The sequence below is a fragment of the Delphinus delphis genome, chromosome X, assembly GCF_949987515.2.
Source record: "Delphinus delphis chromosome X, mDelDel1.2, whole genome shotgun sequence".
Classification (NCBI taxonomy): domain Eukaryota; kingdom Metazoa; phylum Chordata; class Mammalia; order Artiodactyla; family Delphinidae; genus Delphinus; species Delphinus delphis.
In genome coordinates, this window is record NC_082704.1 from 88,200,598 (window position 1) to 88,218,887 (window position 18,290).

The 18,290-nt window shown below is 35.9% G+C and overlaps 1 protein-coding gene across 3 annotated transcripts in view; it reads right to left on the minus strand.

Annotated features, from left to right (window-relative positions):
- Positions 1-1,211: 1,211 nt before the first annotated feature.
- Positions 1,212-18,290, minus strand: part of KDM6A (lysine demethylase 6A) — a 210,006-nt gene continuing 192,927 nt past the window's right edge. For all 3 annotated transcript variants that reach the window (XM_060002295.1, XM_060002296.1, XM_060002297.1), the window contains 3 exons: positions 7,241-7,367; positions 3,991-4,161; positions 1,212-2,860 (listed from right to left, as the gene is read on the minus strand). In XM_060002295.1, the coding sequence (XP_059858278.1) occupies positions 2,831-2,860; positions 3,991-4,161; positions 7,241-7,367 (328 nt within the window). In that variant the 3' untranslated portion in view covers positions 1,212-2,830. The remainder of the gene's footprint in view (positions 2,861-3,990; positions 4,162-7,240; positions 7,368-18,290) is intronic.

Below are 18,290 nucleotides of genomic sequence, written 5' to 3' on the forward strand. Positions count from 1 at the left end.
ATAAGAAAAGAATATGATTTAGTTCTCACTTTCTGGATCAACACCTTTTTTTAATATGTCATATAATTAGTTTCTTTCTCTAAACAATGTGTGTGCAAATGATGCAAACTCATTTCATTATTAAGGCACCCAGATAGTGTGTGCTTAGCTGGATTTACCTATATAAGCAGTAAAAAGAAAAGAGAGGAAAAAAGCATGCTATTTCTTCTGCAACCTGAAAAATGTAAGTTATTAAAGCAGTTAAATTGAAGAAAAGAAAGCAGTTTACATAAGACTCTGTTCATCTAGTTACACCTCAGACTAATGTTGATAGGTTTGACTTGTCTCTTATCCTCTACCCATTCAAACACTAAGTGAGCAAGTATTACTCTGAACCTTTAACTTCCAAATATTGTATTAGTGAAACACCACTAAATTACTCTTAAATGTCAGACAACTTATGTTAATCTTGGCAATAAACCATCTTAATAAAACCATAGAAAAAATGAGACACTGTGTTAGTAAGATAAACTAGGAATGGTTAAGGAACATTTAGGCATAGCTTTAGCATTCTTATAATCTTTGCTTCTGGATAGTTGACGTACTTTTTTTTTTTAATTAAAGTATAGTTGATTTACAACGTTGTGTTAATTTCTTTGACTTGCAATTTTTATTTGCAAAAATGTTTTGTCTTTTTTTTTTTTTTTTTTCCTCATTGGCGATACGTGGGCCTCTCTCACTGTTGTGGCCTCTCCCGTTGCAGAGCACAGGCTCCGGGACGCGCAGGCTCAGCGGCCATGGCTCACGGGCCCAGCCGCTCCGCGGCATGTGAGATCTTCCCGGACCGGGGCACGAATCCATGTCCCCTGCATCGGCAGGCGGGCTCTCAGCCACTGCCCACCAGGGAAGCCCGTCTTGAGTTCTTTTAAAAAATCAGTGGTTAAACATCTTAAGCAGCACTTAGACAACCACTCTTGCTTCTTAACTAAAATTTGTAATTATTTCCTTCTGAAATTTTAAGAGATGATTGCTGCTAGTAGATATTCAAATTCAATTATTTACCAAATTATTAACTAATTGGATAAAATATCTCTGTGCTTTAAAGCCTTCAAACGGTTTCTAGGAGGACAACATACTCCACAACTATCTGAAAAAGAGCACTTGTTAATGCAGTCAGCACAGCATTTCACCAGTTAGGATTATAAATTCTCTTTAGTTATATATAACTTCCTTTACAGCATTCTCTATGCGCCTTCATTGAATATTCCTGGAAAAACCTTAGAGAGAACAGCATGATAAAATGAGAATATGTGCCAAATACAAGGTACCATTATTATAAAATGAAATACTATTGGTAATTAGAAGTGACGTGTTAATGCTAATATAGCTTACTATATTTTATTAGTGATGTGGAATTGGAAGACTCCCTCCCCTGCCCAAATCATGTCATGCAAGCAGGAAAGCATGAAATGTCAAAACTGCCTAACATTAAAAAATAAGTCTCTTAATTTATTTGCATTCTAAAATAGAGCCCTTCATCTGAATCTTTTTTCCATATAAAACACTACTAAGTGATGTACAGGATTTGTCAAGCCCATAGAACATTCCCTTTGAAATCTTAAGTTCAATCACTATTTGTTTTCTACTATTATACTACATTTTGGCAGCAACTGTTTATTGGTCTGTCATTGCAGTAATTGCAATTTAACAATAAACCAGTCTGACATTTTAGGTCTTGAAGATACATACCATATATATTTCTTTAAAAATAATCATACTTTTGTAAGCAATACTTTACAGTAGACACCTCAAAAATCTACCATAGATGTGAAACTTAAAACGAGAAAAATTTAAGCTCTAAATCTTTATACATATATATCCAGATTTCTATATATATTATATATACATATACAAGTATATATAAAATATATATAATCAGATTTGAAAAATGAACAAAAACTGGGCACTGTACATAAAGTCTTTTTAAAACTCAAACAATAGAAACCTCTTTAAACATTAAACAATTTTAATAAAAGTTTCTGTACAATGCTAAGCAGTTTTATTTACACATAGAAAATGTAATAGGAGTAGTGTTTGAAATTACAGAACTCCTTAAAATTTCAATGGCAGGTAAATCTGGAAAAAATAACAGCATTCCATTCACAAATATTTTCAAGCAATAAATATGTATTTATAAATAGTGTAAATTTACATCAAGATTAGAAACAAAAATCACAAATCTGGTTTATTCCTTAGTCTATGTGCAATCCATTATCTTTGTGACTTGGCTGTTAATTTTTTAAACTTTTTATTTAGGAACCAAAAGTGTAATAACCGTCATGGTTTCAAAACAAGACAGAAAAACATAAAAGCAGTAAAAAAGTTCCTTACCTAACTTTTCACATTAAAAAAAAGTTGACCAAAGAAAGACTTAAAATTGCTAACTACCTTACAAAGAAATGACCAGCTAGGCTAGTATTTTTTTCCAAGGAAAATTCTGAAGGGGGAAAAGATAGATGAAAACCAATTCATCAGCCCAGAAATAGAGAAATATAAAAGAGGTTGTCTTCAAGTCAGTAGTCTGTATGATGTTGCCAGTTTTGTCAGATATATACAAAACATGGAAATTATTATTTTTTTTTCTGAAGTACAGCTGATCAGCTTTGTGAGAGTCCTGGAGTAGGAGCAATGCTCTCCCCTGTCCAGTTGGTTGACACTCCGCACTTGGAAGGTTGCATAGACACAGTTTTCAGCCAGCAGCCTTACGAGATAGCTACAAAAACCAGTGGTGCAGAACTGGGTTAGTTCCTGAATAGCAGAAAAGTTCTCATTTAATGTCCATGGAACAATATCAAGATGAGGAGGATGGTAATGGAGGAGCCTGAAAATAAAAGTAAAGTATGTTACTTTGGTATACAAATTGTTAATAGTGTTCCCTAGCTCCAGGTTACAAACACAGCCTGTGTATGAAAGTAAAGGAAATAACAATTCTCAAGAAAGTTCAACGGCCTGCCACACTCTGTCAAGCAAAACCAACCTCCCTTACTGTCTCCCACCTGGTCAATTTTCCTAAGAGTCTGAGACCATTACCCAACTCAGCACATCCACATTTTTTGGTACTTGTTCACCAATTAGTCAAAAACTCTTAGAATGTTATTAGGTTGACCATTTTTTGAGATTGCTTAAAAATATAAAGAAGGCTTGTGGAAAATAATATAACAAATCAATTATGATTTCATTAGTGACTTGCTTCAGAAGCTAACTCAACTAGATAATAAATTTTGTTTAACATATTCCAGATAATTTTCTTCTTCTTCAAGCAATCCTGAAGACCATTCAAGTGAAAGTATGAGGAGCTAAATTTCAAAAGTTCAGTTTCTGATCACATATGTAAGAGAAAAAGTACTGAGGGAATTCAACAATTCTCTTCTATTCATAAAACTACTGATGTGCTAGAGTAAAATGCTTCCCCCTAAGCATCTGCTGTTTAAAATTAAAAACTGTATGCAATTTATAAAGATACTTGAATTTCATAAGGTTATATAACATTGCAGGAAGTTAAGCTCCATCAAATATCCCCATAAAGTTAATACTTCTGGCAAGGACAAGATTTTAAATAAATACAGTTAGCTCTAAAAGCAGAAGTATATTTAAAAGCATACATACTGATTCATATTGTGGACACTAATAACCTATAAACACAAACATTTTATCAAATGACATAAAGGATGTGACAGTGTTCTAAAAGCACACAGATTTTTAAATGTAATTACTGTGACATTATTTAGGGCTGGTCTCACCCAGGAAGAAAAGTGAAAATGAAATATGCCAACTTCATAGGAATAAATACCTGGAAGTGGAAGAGGGGGAGTGATATGTTTACTCATGCAATATCTGACGAGCCAAAGGAAATTTTAAATATTTCATTACCTCCTCCTTATCAGGTGGCAGAACAAACACTGCTGCTTCCCTATCCAGCTAACTATATACTCACATGTTGATTTCACTTACTAATGTAAATTGGTCATAGACTTGCATCAGGTCCTCCATTTTGTACTGTTCTAGCACCACAAAATTTTCCAGGTTTCCACTTGTTTTTCGTGCACAATCTTGGCAATGCACTATGTAGGTCTTTTGAGAATTGCTCTCATTAGTGACAAAAAGCAGATCAAAAACCTCCACCTATTTATACAAGAGAAAAAGCATTCAATAGAGACAGTAGTATTTATTTATTGTACTACTTTAGTATAATCATAGAGTTCTACTTCACATGGAGTTGTGGACAGTGATCACTGGTTAAGAGTGGGTACTAAGAGTTAGGAGTGTTTAAGAATCTTTAATAGATCAGGTTTATTTTGCACCGGACCCAAAGACATGGGTGGTAATGTCTATTTAGGGGAGTGACCTTGGGGAATGACATATTCATTACAACCACTGGCAAAAGCCTAATTCAAAAGTTTGATAAAAGTCAGCCTATTTATTTGTTTTAAATTCAAAACATTAGTATACAATCAGATGAAAGTGATCATTATTTTCCTTTTACCTCTCAATGATAGTACTTATCACAGGGCACTGTATATGGATATTTGTCTTCTCCAATAGACTGAGCTCCTCAAAGATGAAGACTATGTTTTACTCATCTTTGTAACTCCAGAGCATATCATTTCACAGTGCTTAGTGCTTAGCCAAACCTCAAAACAAACTTGTTGAATGAATATAATCTGATTATTTTACAGATGAGGAAACTGACAGGTAAGTGACAGTAAGTGAATGTTCAGCTATAAGCCTCATGTTAAGGAGTATGAGTACAATCAAAAAGTATAGTCATGAGTATAGCATGATTTTAGAAATAATACCTCTGTGTTAGAGAGACTGATGAGGTGCTAAGGCTCAAGCAGGATAAGGAATAACAGTACAGAATAAAAGTCATTCTCAAATACTGGAAAGCTTATACATTCATTTTTCTGAGGTATAACATACCTAACTAGAATCTATCTGGTCTCCCAGATAGATTAGCCAGGTTATACAGCATTAAAATAGCTGATAGATAGACTGAATCATCTCAAATAAAAGTCAACATCAGAATTACAGAATTTCAAGGTCTGGAGTAGATCATTAATATCCCTGGCTTTGGCATATCCTTGAATGTATTCAATGAAAGAAAATTCTCATGACTTCATGTCTTCTTTGAAGTTATGTTAATTAAAATCCCAGAGTTACCCATGTTTTCCATTACTATCAATGAGCAACAACATGAACCTCATAATCTGAGCTACAACATTTGTGAACATCCTTCAACCTGTCCCTCACTTCTGCCATTTAATGAGTTGTCTGATGAATTTTACCTTCGAAATATTTTTGTACTCCTCTCCTTCTTTAATATTCCCACTGCCAGGTTCTAGTCTAGGCCTTAGGATAACAACTCTTAACACCACTGCAAGAGCTTCTTATCTCCATCCTCTCCAATCACTTTTCCAACTTGGGTGCCTGCCCAAAAACTTTTGATGGCTCTATGACCTCCGAATAGATATCAAATTCCTTAAAATTATTCAAGATGCTCTGCAAACTTCCTACCAACTAGGCTTATATGTAGAATTTACATAGTCTGTGTTCCAGCCACATTGGACTATTTACCGTTTTCTGAAGAAACCATTCCATTTCCCATGTTGTTCCTATAGCTCATAACAACATTCATTCTACTTCCAACTGTCATCATTTTTTAGTCCGCTAAAGTCATACTCATCCTTCAAGCATGGACTCAAATGTTAATACTTTGGTGAACTCTTAGGCCAATACTAGAAGGAAAAAATTAGGTCATTTTCTCCCTTAGTGTTATCCTAACAGTAAGACCAAGACCAACTTTGCATTCACCACAGCCTCATATAACATTACAACTATTTGTAATTTGTCTTCCCCAAGTAGGATGTAAGCTCCTTCAGAGCAGGTACCATATCTTTGTTTCTGCATCTCTTGCAAGCCTTGGCCACAGGAGAAGATTGACCCATGTACTGTGAATTGTACCAGAGAGGATTGAACAATGATCTGCCTGGAGCTATACTGAACTATATCCACTTTACTGGCATCTGTATACATCTGGACTGTTCCCAGTTTAAAATCTCAAGACTAAACTTGACGCTTATCATCTGTATCAGTATCCATGGGGAACTGGTTCCAGGACCCTCCATGGATACCAAAATCCAAGGATGCTCCAGTCCCTTACAAAAAGTGGTGTAGCAACTGCATATAACCTATGCACATCCTCCCCTATAATTTAAATCATCTCTAGATAACCTATTAATACCTAAAACAATGGAAATAATTGCTGGTGCATGGCAAATTTAAGTTTTGCTTTTTGAAACTTTCTGGAATACTCCCCACCCCACCCCCTGAATATTTTCGATCTGTGGTTGGTTGAATCCACAGATAGGAACCTGTGGATAGAGAGAGAGGGCCAACTGTTACCTACCAGATAAATGACACTAGTAGATACTTTTAGAGTTAATTCACAGTTAGTGAAATGGCGTATCACCAGATTAAATTTTAATATAGTAGTTACGTAACAAGACTGAACACAACAATTTCAGTAAAATGCATTACATAAAAGTACATTTTAAAAAATAACTATGGTGCTTCCCTGGTGGCGCAGTGGTTGACAGTCCGCCTGCCGATGCAGAGGACACGGGTTCGTGCCCCGGTCCGGGAAGATCCCACATGCCGCAGAGCGGCTGGGCCCGTGAGCCATGGCTGCTGAGCCTGCGCGTCCGGAGCCTGTGCTCCGCAACGGGAGAGGCCACAACAGTGAGAGGCCCGCGTACCGCAAAAATAAATAAAATAAAATAAAATAAAATAAAATAAAATAAAATAAAATAAAACAAAATAAAAAATAACTAAAGAGGGCTTCCCTGGTGGCGCAACGGTTAAGAATCCACCTGCCAGTGCAGGGGACACGGGTTTGAGCCCTAGTCTGGGAAGATCCCACATGTCGCAGAGCAACTAAGCCTGTGAGCCACAACTACTGAAGCCTGCACACCTAGAGCCTGTGCTCCGCAGCCACCGCAATGAGAAGCCTGCGAACCGGAATGAAGAGTAGCCCCCGCTCACCACAACTAGAGAAAGCCCACACACAGCAACAAAGACCCAACACAGCCAAAAATAAATAAATTAAATAAATAAATAAAAACAAAACAAAAAACTAAAGAGAAACCAAAACTGGAGAGGTAAGAGGTTTATAAAATAACTGTGGATAAGAACAGTTACTTACCTCACAAATGCTACAGTAATGCGCTGGCTCTTCTTTTGTTCGCCCATGCCAGATAATCTCTTTTCCTGCAGCAATGAGAGCTTCCCTCAATGTCTGACACTGCTTCAGAGTTCTCAGAAGACAATACCTATATTGTGGGGGGAAAATTATTTGTGACCAGCAACTGAACATTGAAAATTTTTAGCATGAAAGATGTATCAATAGAAGTAATGCCAAGAGATTCTGTTTTAATATCTGTAACCACATTTTTTTTCATCAATTTCTCAGATATTCTCAGATTTTAAAAATAAGGCCAATGCCCAGCAGGTCTGACAATGACAATATCAGATCATTTAAAGTTGAGAATAATTGATATCTGAATATCAAAATATAATAACCTGACACCTTGTTTAAGTGTAAGTTGCTAATTTTGGCTCTTATTTGGGCAAGTCAATTAACCTCTTTGGAAGTCAATGTCTCATCCTTGAAATAAGGGGTCTGAATTCCAGATGTGAACTCTATGATTCTAAGTAAGGCAGGAAAGCACACTATTTCTATCAACACTACCTAGACACTCATAAACAGCATCACTTATATGGCTGCTTTTGAAACTTTTGAGTATATAAGCAGAAAAGTATTTATGGATTTAGTCACTACACCATACAAAAAATGGTTTCACTGTAGTGCTGAAGAAGAAAAAAGACACTTCATTCCTTGATTTTAACTTGAAGATAATACAGTGAAATATTTCATTCATATTAACATAATTGAACTTTTCTTATACCTTTTCTAAACTCATACTTATGATGCTAATGATATAGTGAATTCTCACAATTTGTGATTTTCCTATAGTTTGCTGTCACTACTTGGAATTATTTGCTAAGTTCTCTCACTTGGAACTACTAATATTTAAAGTATAATAAATAATAGCATATTTAATTTCTCTTAATTCATACTTCCTTGCTATTTTACAAGTTACTAGGTTAAAGTACTGTAACTTATCAGAACCCACATAAATTAAAAGCCAGCATAAAAAAGATTAAAGATATGTGTAAAATTTGATAACTTATTTAACAAACATAAAACAACATCAACCTTATAGTTGTAAGGCAAACCCCTTAAGTATCATTTTCGAAGGATTTCTCTGTCAGTTTGGCTCCAGCAATTCTTGTGTGTTTAACTTATTTAGAAACAAAACAACGCTTTAGACTATGGTTGCAAGTCAAAACTAGGACAGCTGTGTGTGTATGTGTGTATGTATGTATGCCAGGGGAGGAGCAAGTAAAAATTTAGATCATGGCAAAAACGGAGAGCATATAATTCAGATTTTGCTGCTAGCTCTTGAACAGAACCTGTTCCTCCCTTTTGCCCTCTGTGTCCTATATACTTCATCTCTGAAGGCACTGATCTAACTGAACAAGTTTTCCAAGCAGGGCTTCAAAATAAGGTCTTTTTCACAGGAAAATACTGCCTAAAACTCTGCAGTACAGAAAGATTTATATACTTACTTATACTTATAAATAAGTATAAGTATATAATTAAGTACTTATAAGTACTTCCTTATACTTATTTATATATAAGTATAGGAAGATTTATAGACTCCACTATGCTCCCATGTGGGAAAACAAACAAAAAATGATAAAACAATACTATAAAAATAAATAAATAAAAAATAAGAACAAGACAGGAAACATGGTATTAGGTACTTCACACATATTATGCCATTTAGGACTCTTAACAACCCTGTGCAGGAGGCACTATTATCTCCACCCCACAGATAAGAAAACTAGGGCCCAGAGAAGCCGATATTATAAAGCTATTTTTAAGTGGTTGGGCTAGGGGTTTGTAAAAGCAGAAAATCTCAAGTTTCCCCTCACTATCTTACACTGTACTATCTTCTTTCTGGTCTCTTTTCACATCTTCTTACCCACTTTCCCCTTTCTCTTTTGAAAATGAGATTCTTGGGGCTCAGTCAGCACAGTTTTCCCCACACACAGAGCCTTGGTTCTGTGGAGTATTATTCCACTCTTTAGTCAGCAAATGAACTTTCACTTCCAATGCTACTAACTGCTTTGGCAGTTAGATTAGACTGTAGTTTATAATTTATGGCTAGTTTGGTAGTTTCATCTAGAAAAAGGCAATATACTACTTTTCTACAAACAATAAAGGGTTAGAGTTAGGGTTGCTAAGAATAAATACTAAGCCAACAGTATTTTGCTTCTGAAATCACAGCTCCAGAATTTTTATTTTGTGAGATACTGGAGTCTAAGAAAACCAACAGCTCTATTAATCTGATCTGACAACGAATAACCAAGTCGCGGTTTTCCCCCTGCCCTTATGATTTTTCTTAACAGTAAAATTTTTTGTTCCTTCCCATTTTCAAAGGGTAGCAGTTGGAACAGAAGAAGAATTGAGAGAGACAGAGGCTCTTCTGTAGTTTCGGGTTAGCAGATGCAAACTAATACATATAGAATGGATAAACAACAAAGTCTTATTGTATAGCACAGGGAACTATTTTAAATACCTTGAGATAAACCATAGTGAAAAAGACTATAAAAAAGAATGTATATATATGTATAACTAGGACTTCCCTGGTGGTCCAGAGGTTAAGACTCCGCACTTCCGCTGCAGGGGGCGCAGCTTCAATCCCTGATTGGGGAACTAAGATCCCATATGCCACGCAGTGCGGCCAAATATATATATATATATATATATACACACACACACACACACACACACGCACACGCACATATATATATACACACATATATATAAAACTAAACCACTTTGCTGTACAGCAGAAATTAATACAACGTTGTAAACAACCACACTTCTATTAAAAAAAGAATTCAATTTGTTAAAAAAATAAATCACTAGCAAAATGTGTAAAACTGTAGAAGACAGAAGATGCTGCTTTAAATACATTTTAGGAACAGGGTCAGAAATGATTTCAGAGCTAGAGAAGCTGGGAATCAAACTTCCCTTTGACTTTTCAGGATCAGTCAGGATCAATCTGGTTTCAGGACTCAAGTACTGGTTTTAGTTGTTTGGATAAAAGACTACACAAAAAGGCAGGGGTTATTAAAAGGCAGATCTGGCTTGGAAGAAAATCACAAGGAAGAGGCTGACTGAGGGCTGGGTGTATTTGAGGTTACACAGAAGAATATAATCCAACCATAAACCCATCTGGCAAAGATGAAACCTAAAATGGGATGGAATTTTAGAAAACAGCTTGCCATAGGGGATAGAAATGAAAATATACTTGAAATATTACAATAAAAAAACTGAAGACAATAATATGAGGACAAACGATCATACACAGTATATTTATAAATCAACACATTAGGAAAAAGACAGACTTAGTATGCCATGGATGCTAAAAGGAGAGGGAGGCAGAACTCACAGTTTTCATAAAGTTGTCAATTTAGATGTGACAGGAAGGACAAGTGGGAGGAAGGCACCTTCTAGGCAAAAGGAATTCCATGAGCAAAGGTAGTGCCCAGATTATTTAGGGAATAAACAACTGTTCTTATGACTTTAATCTTGGGATGACGTTTCTGAGGTAAGAGAACAAAGGAATGAAGCCAGTGATATTACTGGGTTGGCCAAAAAGTTCATTTGGGTTTTTCCTTATGACAAATCCAAACGAACTTTTTGGCCAACTCAATATATTACGCTGAAGTTAAGAAAACACTGGGAACTAGTATGACATTTTGGGGGTAACCTGACTACGTTTCCAAAGTAAGTTCCTAAATATCGGTGTGGAGACAAGATGAAGCATGGGTTAACTTGCTATGGCACTTTATGGTAACAATGGTAACAATGGTTAACCATATGGTAACAATGGTTAACCATATGGTAACAATCTCTGCCACTAAGAAGCAGATGATGTACAAATTTTAAAAGTATACCAAGAAGTGCCTTGCCTTGCCCAGTCTCTCTTACTGAAGGACCCATGTAGGCAAAGTGAGCCAACATGTGAGCCCTCAAGACTTCCCACCTGTCACTCCAAAGGTGGATTCCCCTAGGAAACAGTGAGTGTCTAAATATCAGTAAGACATATAACAGTTTCATTTAAACCAACCACATGGCTGAAAATCAAGGTCTCAGTCAATGATAAAATGAGTATCTTACGAATTTTAAACTCTCAGATAGAAAAAACACGCATGAAAGCAAATATATGTTAACCACGAGAATGCAGAGTTTTAGAATTTTTAGATTTTGTTTGCTCAATATTATCACAAAGCATTGCATATTTAACCCAATGGTGTTATTAGAAGACTCCCAAGGACAACAGCACTAAAATCTATGCTAACTATGGACTGGTCTTCATGGCTATACCCTCTTATTCAATTATTAGGCCAACAGCCTATGACTACAGAGCTGTAGAACACCTCATATATCCATTTAAACATGGGAATCAAAGGGAAAAGGGAGTTAATATTTAACAGTCTGCTTTATTTTATACTCAAAACCTCGGTGCTTGTGATAAAGTATATATTATATAGATAGGGTAATAATCTATAATACGTGTGAAAGAAAAGGAGAAACAAAAATATTTTTAGTTCTAAAAGAGACTGAACCTAGACTAGGGTGTCCCTAACTTGTCTGGACCATAGGATTCATCTAGGCCATTCACTGTGAAAGAGATTCCCAGGGTTCTTCACACAGAGCTCTGAATTTATTTATTAGGAACAGAGTCTAGAAATCTATTTTTATAAGAGTCTTGGTTGATTCTTATAATTAGGCCAAGTAAGAACCAGTCAAACCTCTTACTTCATTAGAAACAATGTCTAAAATTTGTAACAGGATTTTTCAGCAAATCACCATGTTTTTATGATTAGAGCCGTAAGAGATCAATCACAGAGAGAAAGCCAGAGAGTAGGAAAGAGCACCGATTCTGGAGCTAGACTGCCTGGGTTCATATCCCAGCTTCACACATAAGTCTCAGTTTTCTCAAATGTAAGGAAGGCACATCTAACTTACAGTACTATTATGAGGAGTACACATGTTATCTAAAATGCTTAGATTAGTGCCTGGAAGTTACTGATCAATATTTAATCTTGGTATGTGAAATTTTAAAATTGTGTTAAAATAATTATTTAATGACTAAATTAATTTTTTTATTTGAAAAAATTGTGCAATGAATGCCAACTGGAAGGGTAATAGTTACACCTAAAAGAACATAAAACAGATTATTGAAAAGGTGTTAGTCTAGAGTCCAACAGGTCGGGATTTCTCAACATCAGCACTATTGTTATCTTGGGCTGGATAATTCTTTGTTGTGGGGACACTCCTGTGCATTGTAGGATGTTTAGCAGTGTCCCTAACTTCTACCCACAAACTATGAGTAGCACCCCTCCCACTGAAGTCATACGCTGCAATATGTCCCTTGGGGAAGAGGGTGGGGGGAGGCAAAACCGCCTGCAGTTGAGAACCACTGAACTAGGTCCATGAATACTAACTTACTTAAAAAACAGGTGACTGACCCTTCTATAATTAATATTAATAATAATTATCACAACAGCTACCATTTACTGAGTGCTTACTCTATGCTAAGACCCATACAATACTCATAAAAGCTATTAGAAAGAATTGTTATCCCCATTTTCAGAAAAGGAAATGAAGACTAATTTTGACCACGATCCCCCAGCCAGTAAATGGAGAAGCTAAGACTTGAAGGCAGACTGGACTCCGAACAACTACACAGTGCTGCCTGTAATATTTCACTGGAATATTAAATAGCACACACTCTAAGACTGAGCAAAATTTAAAAGGAAAGGCAAATAACAAACACATAATAACAAACACATAACACAAAGGGTAAAGGGAAAGCACATTAATACTGTACATATAAGACATTACATTTAAAAACTGAAATATAAAAACAGTACTTTATAAGATGGTCAAAAGAATGACAAAATGATATGACAAGAAATTAAATTTGTGGGGAATGGTTTTCAATGGACTTGGTACTGTTGAAATTTTAGAAAATTTATTTTCAACTACTGACTTACACCTTATCAGTATTTTTAGAATGTATTAACATATGGCAGATTAGGGAGAGGTAGACTAGAGAATGTGTATTCTGAAAATTAACACTCTACTACTACTATTTTTTTTAAATTGGGGTATAGTTGCTTTACAATGTTATGTTAGTTTCTGCTGTACAGCAAAGTGAGTCGGCTATATGTATACATATATCCCCTCTTTTTTGGATTTCCTTCCCATTTAGGTCACCACAGAGCACTGAGTAGAGTTCCCTGTGCTATACAGTAGGTTCTCCTCAGTTATCTATTTTATACATAGTAGTGTATGTATGTCAATCTCAAACTCCCAATTCATCCCACCCCCCAACATTCTACTACTATTTGATATGCTCCTCCGAAGTCTAAGACTTCCTAATATTGAACTTATCAGAGGAAAATGGGCTCTTTGGCATTCTGATTTTTGACATTTTAAAATATACTGAACTACTTATTACGGTGATTTAAGTGGAATAACAAAGTAGTTGAAGAAACCAGAGTTTCCAATGTATCAGAAACATACTATCATTACCTTAACTTGCTAATACTCCAACACGATTGTAACAATTTATACCATATTAGTTGGAGTTGGCCTTATCTACCACTGAGATTAAACCAGTTAACTGCATCTAAAAAGAATCCATTTATTCTGAAAGCCTGTTATCTACAGGGAAGTCTAATCATTACCAAGACTCTGCACTACTCACTTGCTACGTTATCATTTGATTCCTTTCAAGGATCCTATTAAAAGAAATATTTCAATGCTAAAACATAATGAATACATGAGTCTTATGAAAGTGAAGTGAAAAAGAGCCTTTGCACTACTAACTATATAGGGAGAAAATGTAGGCCAAGCAATGTATCTCAAATATCTGAAAATGGGACCAATGAATTTGTAAAGAATGAGGGTTTCTCTTAGCTCTCAATCAACTAGTTTAAAATTAAAATCAAAGGGTAAAAACTGTATATTATGATGAAGATGGAAAAAAACAGCAATAATCTCCCCACTCTTAACTTTAAGTTTTAAACTGCCTACTTAAAACTTCATTCACTCAGGACTCACTAATGAAAGTATCTATAACAGAGTTTATACTGGAGTGGGACACGGGTTTACCAAAGGTAAACGCCATCAACAGTTACTCTCAAAAATGTATAACCCGAATAAAATTATGAGAAAACATATCCAAAATATGGAACTCTATACAACACAAAGGTCTGCTCTCTTTAAAATAAAAATCACGAGAAAAGACTCTCATAGATTTAAAAGAGACTAAAGACACAATGACTACATACTGAATTCAATGTGAACCTTGATTCAATTTGGATGGGGGTGGGAGGGGGGAGAGCTAAAGACATTCTGGGTAGTTGGGAAATCTAAATGTAGACTATGTATTAGCTGATTACTATTGAACTCCATATTTCTTATGTATGGTAAATGGTACTGTGGTTATGTGAGAATAAATATCCTTACTCTTAAGAGATACAGGTTGAACTATCTGGGGTGACATGTCATAACATCTGCAAATTACTTTTTCATATAACTCAGCCAAAAAAGTATGTGCGCAAGCATGTGAATATAGAGACTGATAGGGAAATGTGGCAAAAACTTATCTGATGACTCCAGATGAAGTTATCTAGGTACTGACTGTACTATTCTTTCAGCTTTTTTTTGTAGAATAAAAAAGTTTCAAAAGAAAAGGTTGGAAGAAAAAGTATAAGTTTGGGAGGGGGCATGCAGTAATGTGTTACAGGCAAATTTAATATGTTTTAAAGGATAATAAGATATATTAACATGGAAAAACAGTCACAGTTCAGTGAACTAAAGAAGAGAACAGTAGCTTTACATTTATTGTCTTCCTTAATTCATTTCTTTGTGTGGGCACTGCTCTACTTTAAGAATGGCTAATGGTTCAGAAAACTCAACAGCTAACACCTTAGCAGGGATTACCTATCAGCCAGCTGAGAGATACAAATGTGTATCTCAGACTCTTCTCTAAACAATAGAACCACATATCCATCTGATTACTTTAAAGAGATTCCCACTGAAACATCGTAAAAGGAATTCAAGTTCTACGAGTCTAAAGCCAGCCAATCTGGTAATCATCATGTCCTATATCTAACCCATTTCCTCTTTTCTTCCTTTACTCCCAGTTTCATCAATAAGCACAAATATCCCACTGCATGGCCCAAGACAAAGCCCCAGCAATACTGATTCCCCTCTCACCTCTACCACCCAATTAATCAATATGCCTATTTTTTCTATCCTTTGTCTTTCCTTTTGTCTGAAATGTAGCAACTACCTTCTAATTAATATGCCTCTAAAACTTCTGCCCTCCATTTAGCACCTCATCTTGCTGTCAAGTTATCTAGCATGCAAATTTGATCATTATTAAAAATTTTTTCTAAAGGCTTCTCATTAGCAGCTGCTGCCAATGTGAAGTCTACTTGAAATTTTTAGCAACAGAAGTTTAAATCTATACTCTTCAGCTGATATAAATGAATAAGCAGGGCTTAATCCTGAGAGACATTTGAAAGTTTAGTCTAAAGAAGGAGAAACTAAGCTTACTTGCAGCATATGGGGTATGTGGAAAAAAGTTTATGTTCATTTGAACAGTGAAAGGAAACCAAAAGAGAAGTTATGCACTGAGCTTCCACTAAAATGTTCCTAAGGAGTTAGGCTGTGAACTTTTCAAGTCAAGTTCACTGAAATTTGAAAAGAAGTAATCAAGATAATGAATATTCCTTGAATGATATCGACTCATGCCAATGTAGGAGACATCTGGAAGAATGTGAAGGAGAGTATGAAGATTAGTGTATTTTAGAAAAATAGCTAGAATGTAGGAATTTTGAGATTTACTAAATGACTTACTCAGATAAAGGACTTTATGGAATTGTAGGGCTCTAAAAGACCCAACTTGAATTTAAAAGTGCAAAGAAAAAAACAAGAGTGGTGATGACTTTTTAAAATAACCACAGGTAATTCATTCTCAAAATGATAATAAGGGATTAGTAGGTGACAACAGGAGAGAACATCATGTCCCATTATTAATCACTCAGTGCAAATACAGTTCATAACCTCTTACAGTCCCACAAATTTTTCATAAATTTTGCATAAACTCATTGGTGTTGAAACTTGACCTGGGGCTTTTTATAGTTTTCACTTAGCTCATCAGAGTGACTATTTATATGTTTTACTGCAGAAATTTTAATGTGTTTGATGCTAGCACACTGCCACAAACTCTGGTGGGAGGGTAAAATAGATGTACTGTTTTACCTTTCTAAATCCAAAGAATTCTGAATACCAAAACACATTTGGCCTAAGGGGTTTAGGATAAAGGACTATGAAGCTGTAGTACTACTTCTATGAAGCCTTTCCTAAATGTTCCCCTCTCTCAGAAGCACTTTCCCCTATGCTCTCCCATTTTTTTTTTTTAAAACAGTATCTCCATCATTAAAGCAAAGATCATGTGTTTGAACGTTTTGACTATTTCCCCATTTATTTTAAGCAGCCTGAGAAGTGATCAGATCCTTCTGTCACCTAGCACTATACCTGAGTTCCAACTCAGTTCATAATGTAGATTAAACAAATAAAAGAATGAAAAGAACTGGGTAGAGCCGAGTGAATGACTGGATAAGAAGGCACAAAGTAAATTTTGCTTAGATTCTTTATGGTTGGGCAGACTAACCATTTAACCACGAAAACCTAAAAGTCACACATTGTAAATTCACAGTATTTTAAGAACTAAAAAAAAGCAATAGGGCTTCCCTGGTGGCGCAGTGGTTGAGAATCTGCCTGCCGATGCAGGGGACACGGGTTCGAGTCCTGGTCTGGGAAGTTCCCACATGCCGCGGAGCAACTAGCCCCGTGAGCCACAATTACTGAGCCTGCGCGTCTGGAGCGTGCGCTCCGCAACAAGAGAGGCCGCGATAGTAAGAGGCCCGCGCACCGCGATGAAGAGTGGCCCCCGCTCCCGGCACCTAGAGAAAGCCCTCGCACAGAAACGAGGAGTCAACACAGCCATAAATAAATAAATAAACAAATAAATAAATTAAAACAATTTGAAAAAAAAAAGAAAAAAGGCAAAATTCCTTAAAAAAAAAAAAAAAAAAAGCAATAATCCAGGGAGAAAGTTAAGGAAGAGACTATCTTTGCAAATCTTCTCCATTCACTTGTTAGGTCTAGATGATGATGATTATTTTTTTAAATAGCCTACAATTCAGACGCTCAATGTATAGTGAATTAATGCTTTACTGAAAGATAATTCAAAGAAAAAGGGAGGGTGTGTAAAAACTGCAGGTCATATTAAAGACGGTTTAAAATACCAAATAAAGTGATAAAAATAGAAAATTCAAGCACACATCTAAAAGAAATGGAGAAATGACTGACAAGGTAAGTGGGGGTCAGACTGGAGGTAGACATGGGGATTTTAAAGAAAGTTTACATCTGTGCCTTTGTACATTTAGAATAGTTGGTTGTCACTGGTGACCTCAGCAGGAGAAGAGACAGGAGCATACAGAAAGTCAAATTGCTGTGGATGGTGGAGTGAACAGGAAGGAGATGAAGAAAATGACTCAAAGCAGAGGGAAGGAACTGCAAGAGAGAACCATTTCTTAAGAATTGGTATAGCTCACAAGCCAGAACAAATACCACTTCCCTTGTTGGCAGAATATTAGACTTGAGGACCAAAGCAATGATGTGGATATAACAGTTTTAAAGCGAAACTAAGCTTGTGGAAAAAGACTCCCTCTCTATTTCTGTAACAATATATTCTCTGTGTTGTCTTCTGACCTTTATCTAGTTCACCTATTTGCTTTTCTTAAATAGAAGTATTCCCCCAAGTTCTGTCCCCAACTCCCCCCTCCTCTTCCTCTCAAGGCAATCACGAACCACTAGGTAAAAGATCCCCTAGTCAGTCAGCTCTGACTTTGCTCTCTGGAATCCTGCATTTACTACAGCTTCTAATAAACAGCTCTATACAACTATTTTACTGGCTCCTCAAACCTGCCACTGTTTCAAAATGAAGCCCCATGCCACAGATATATCC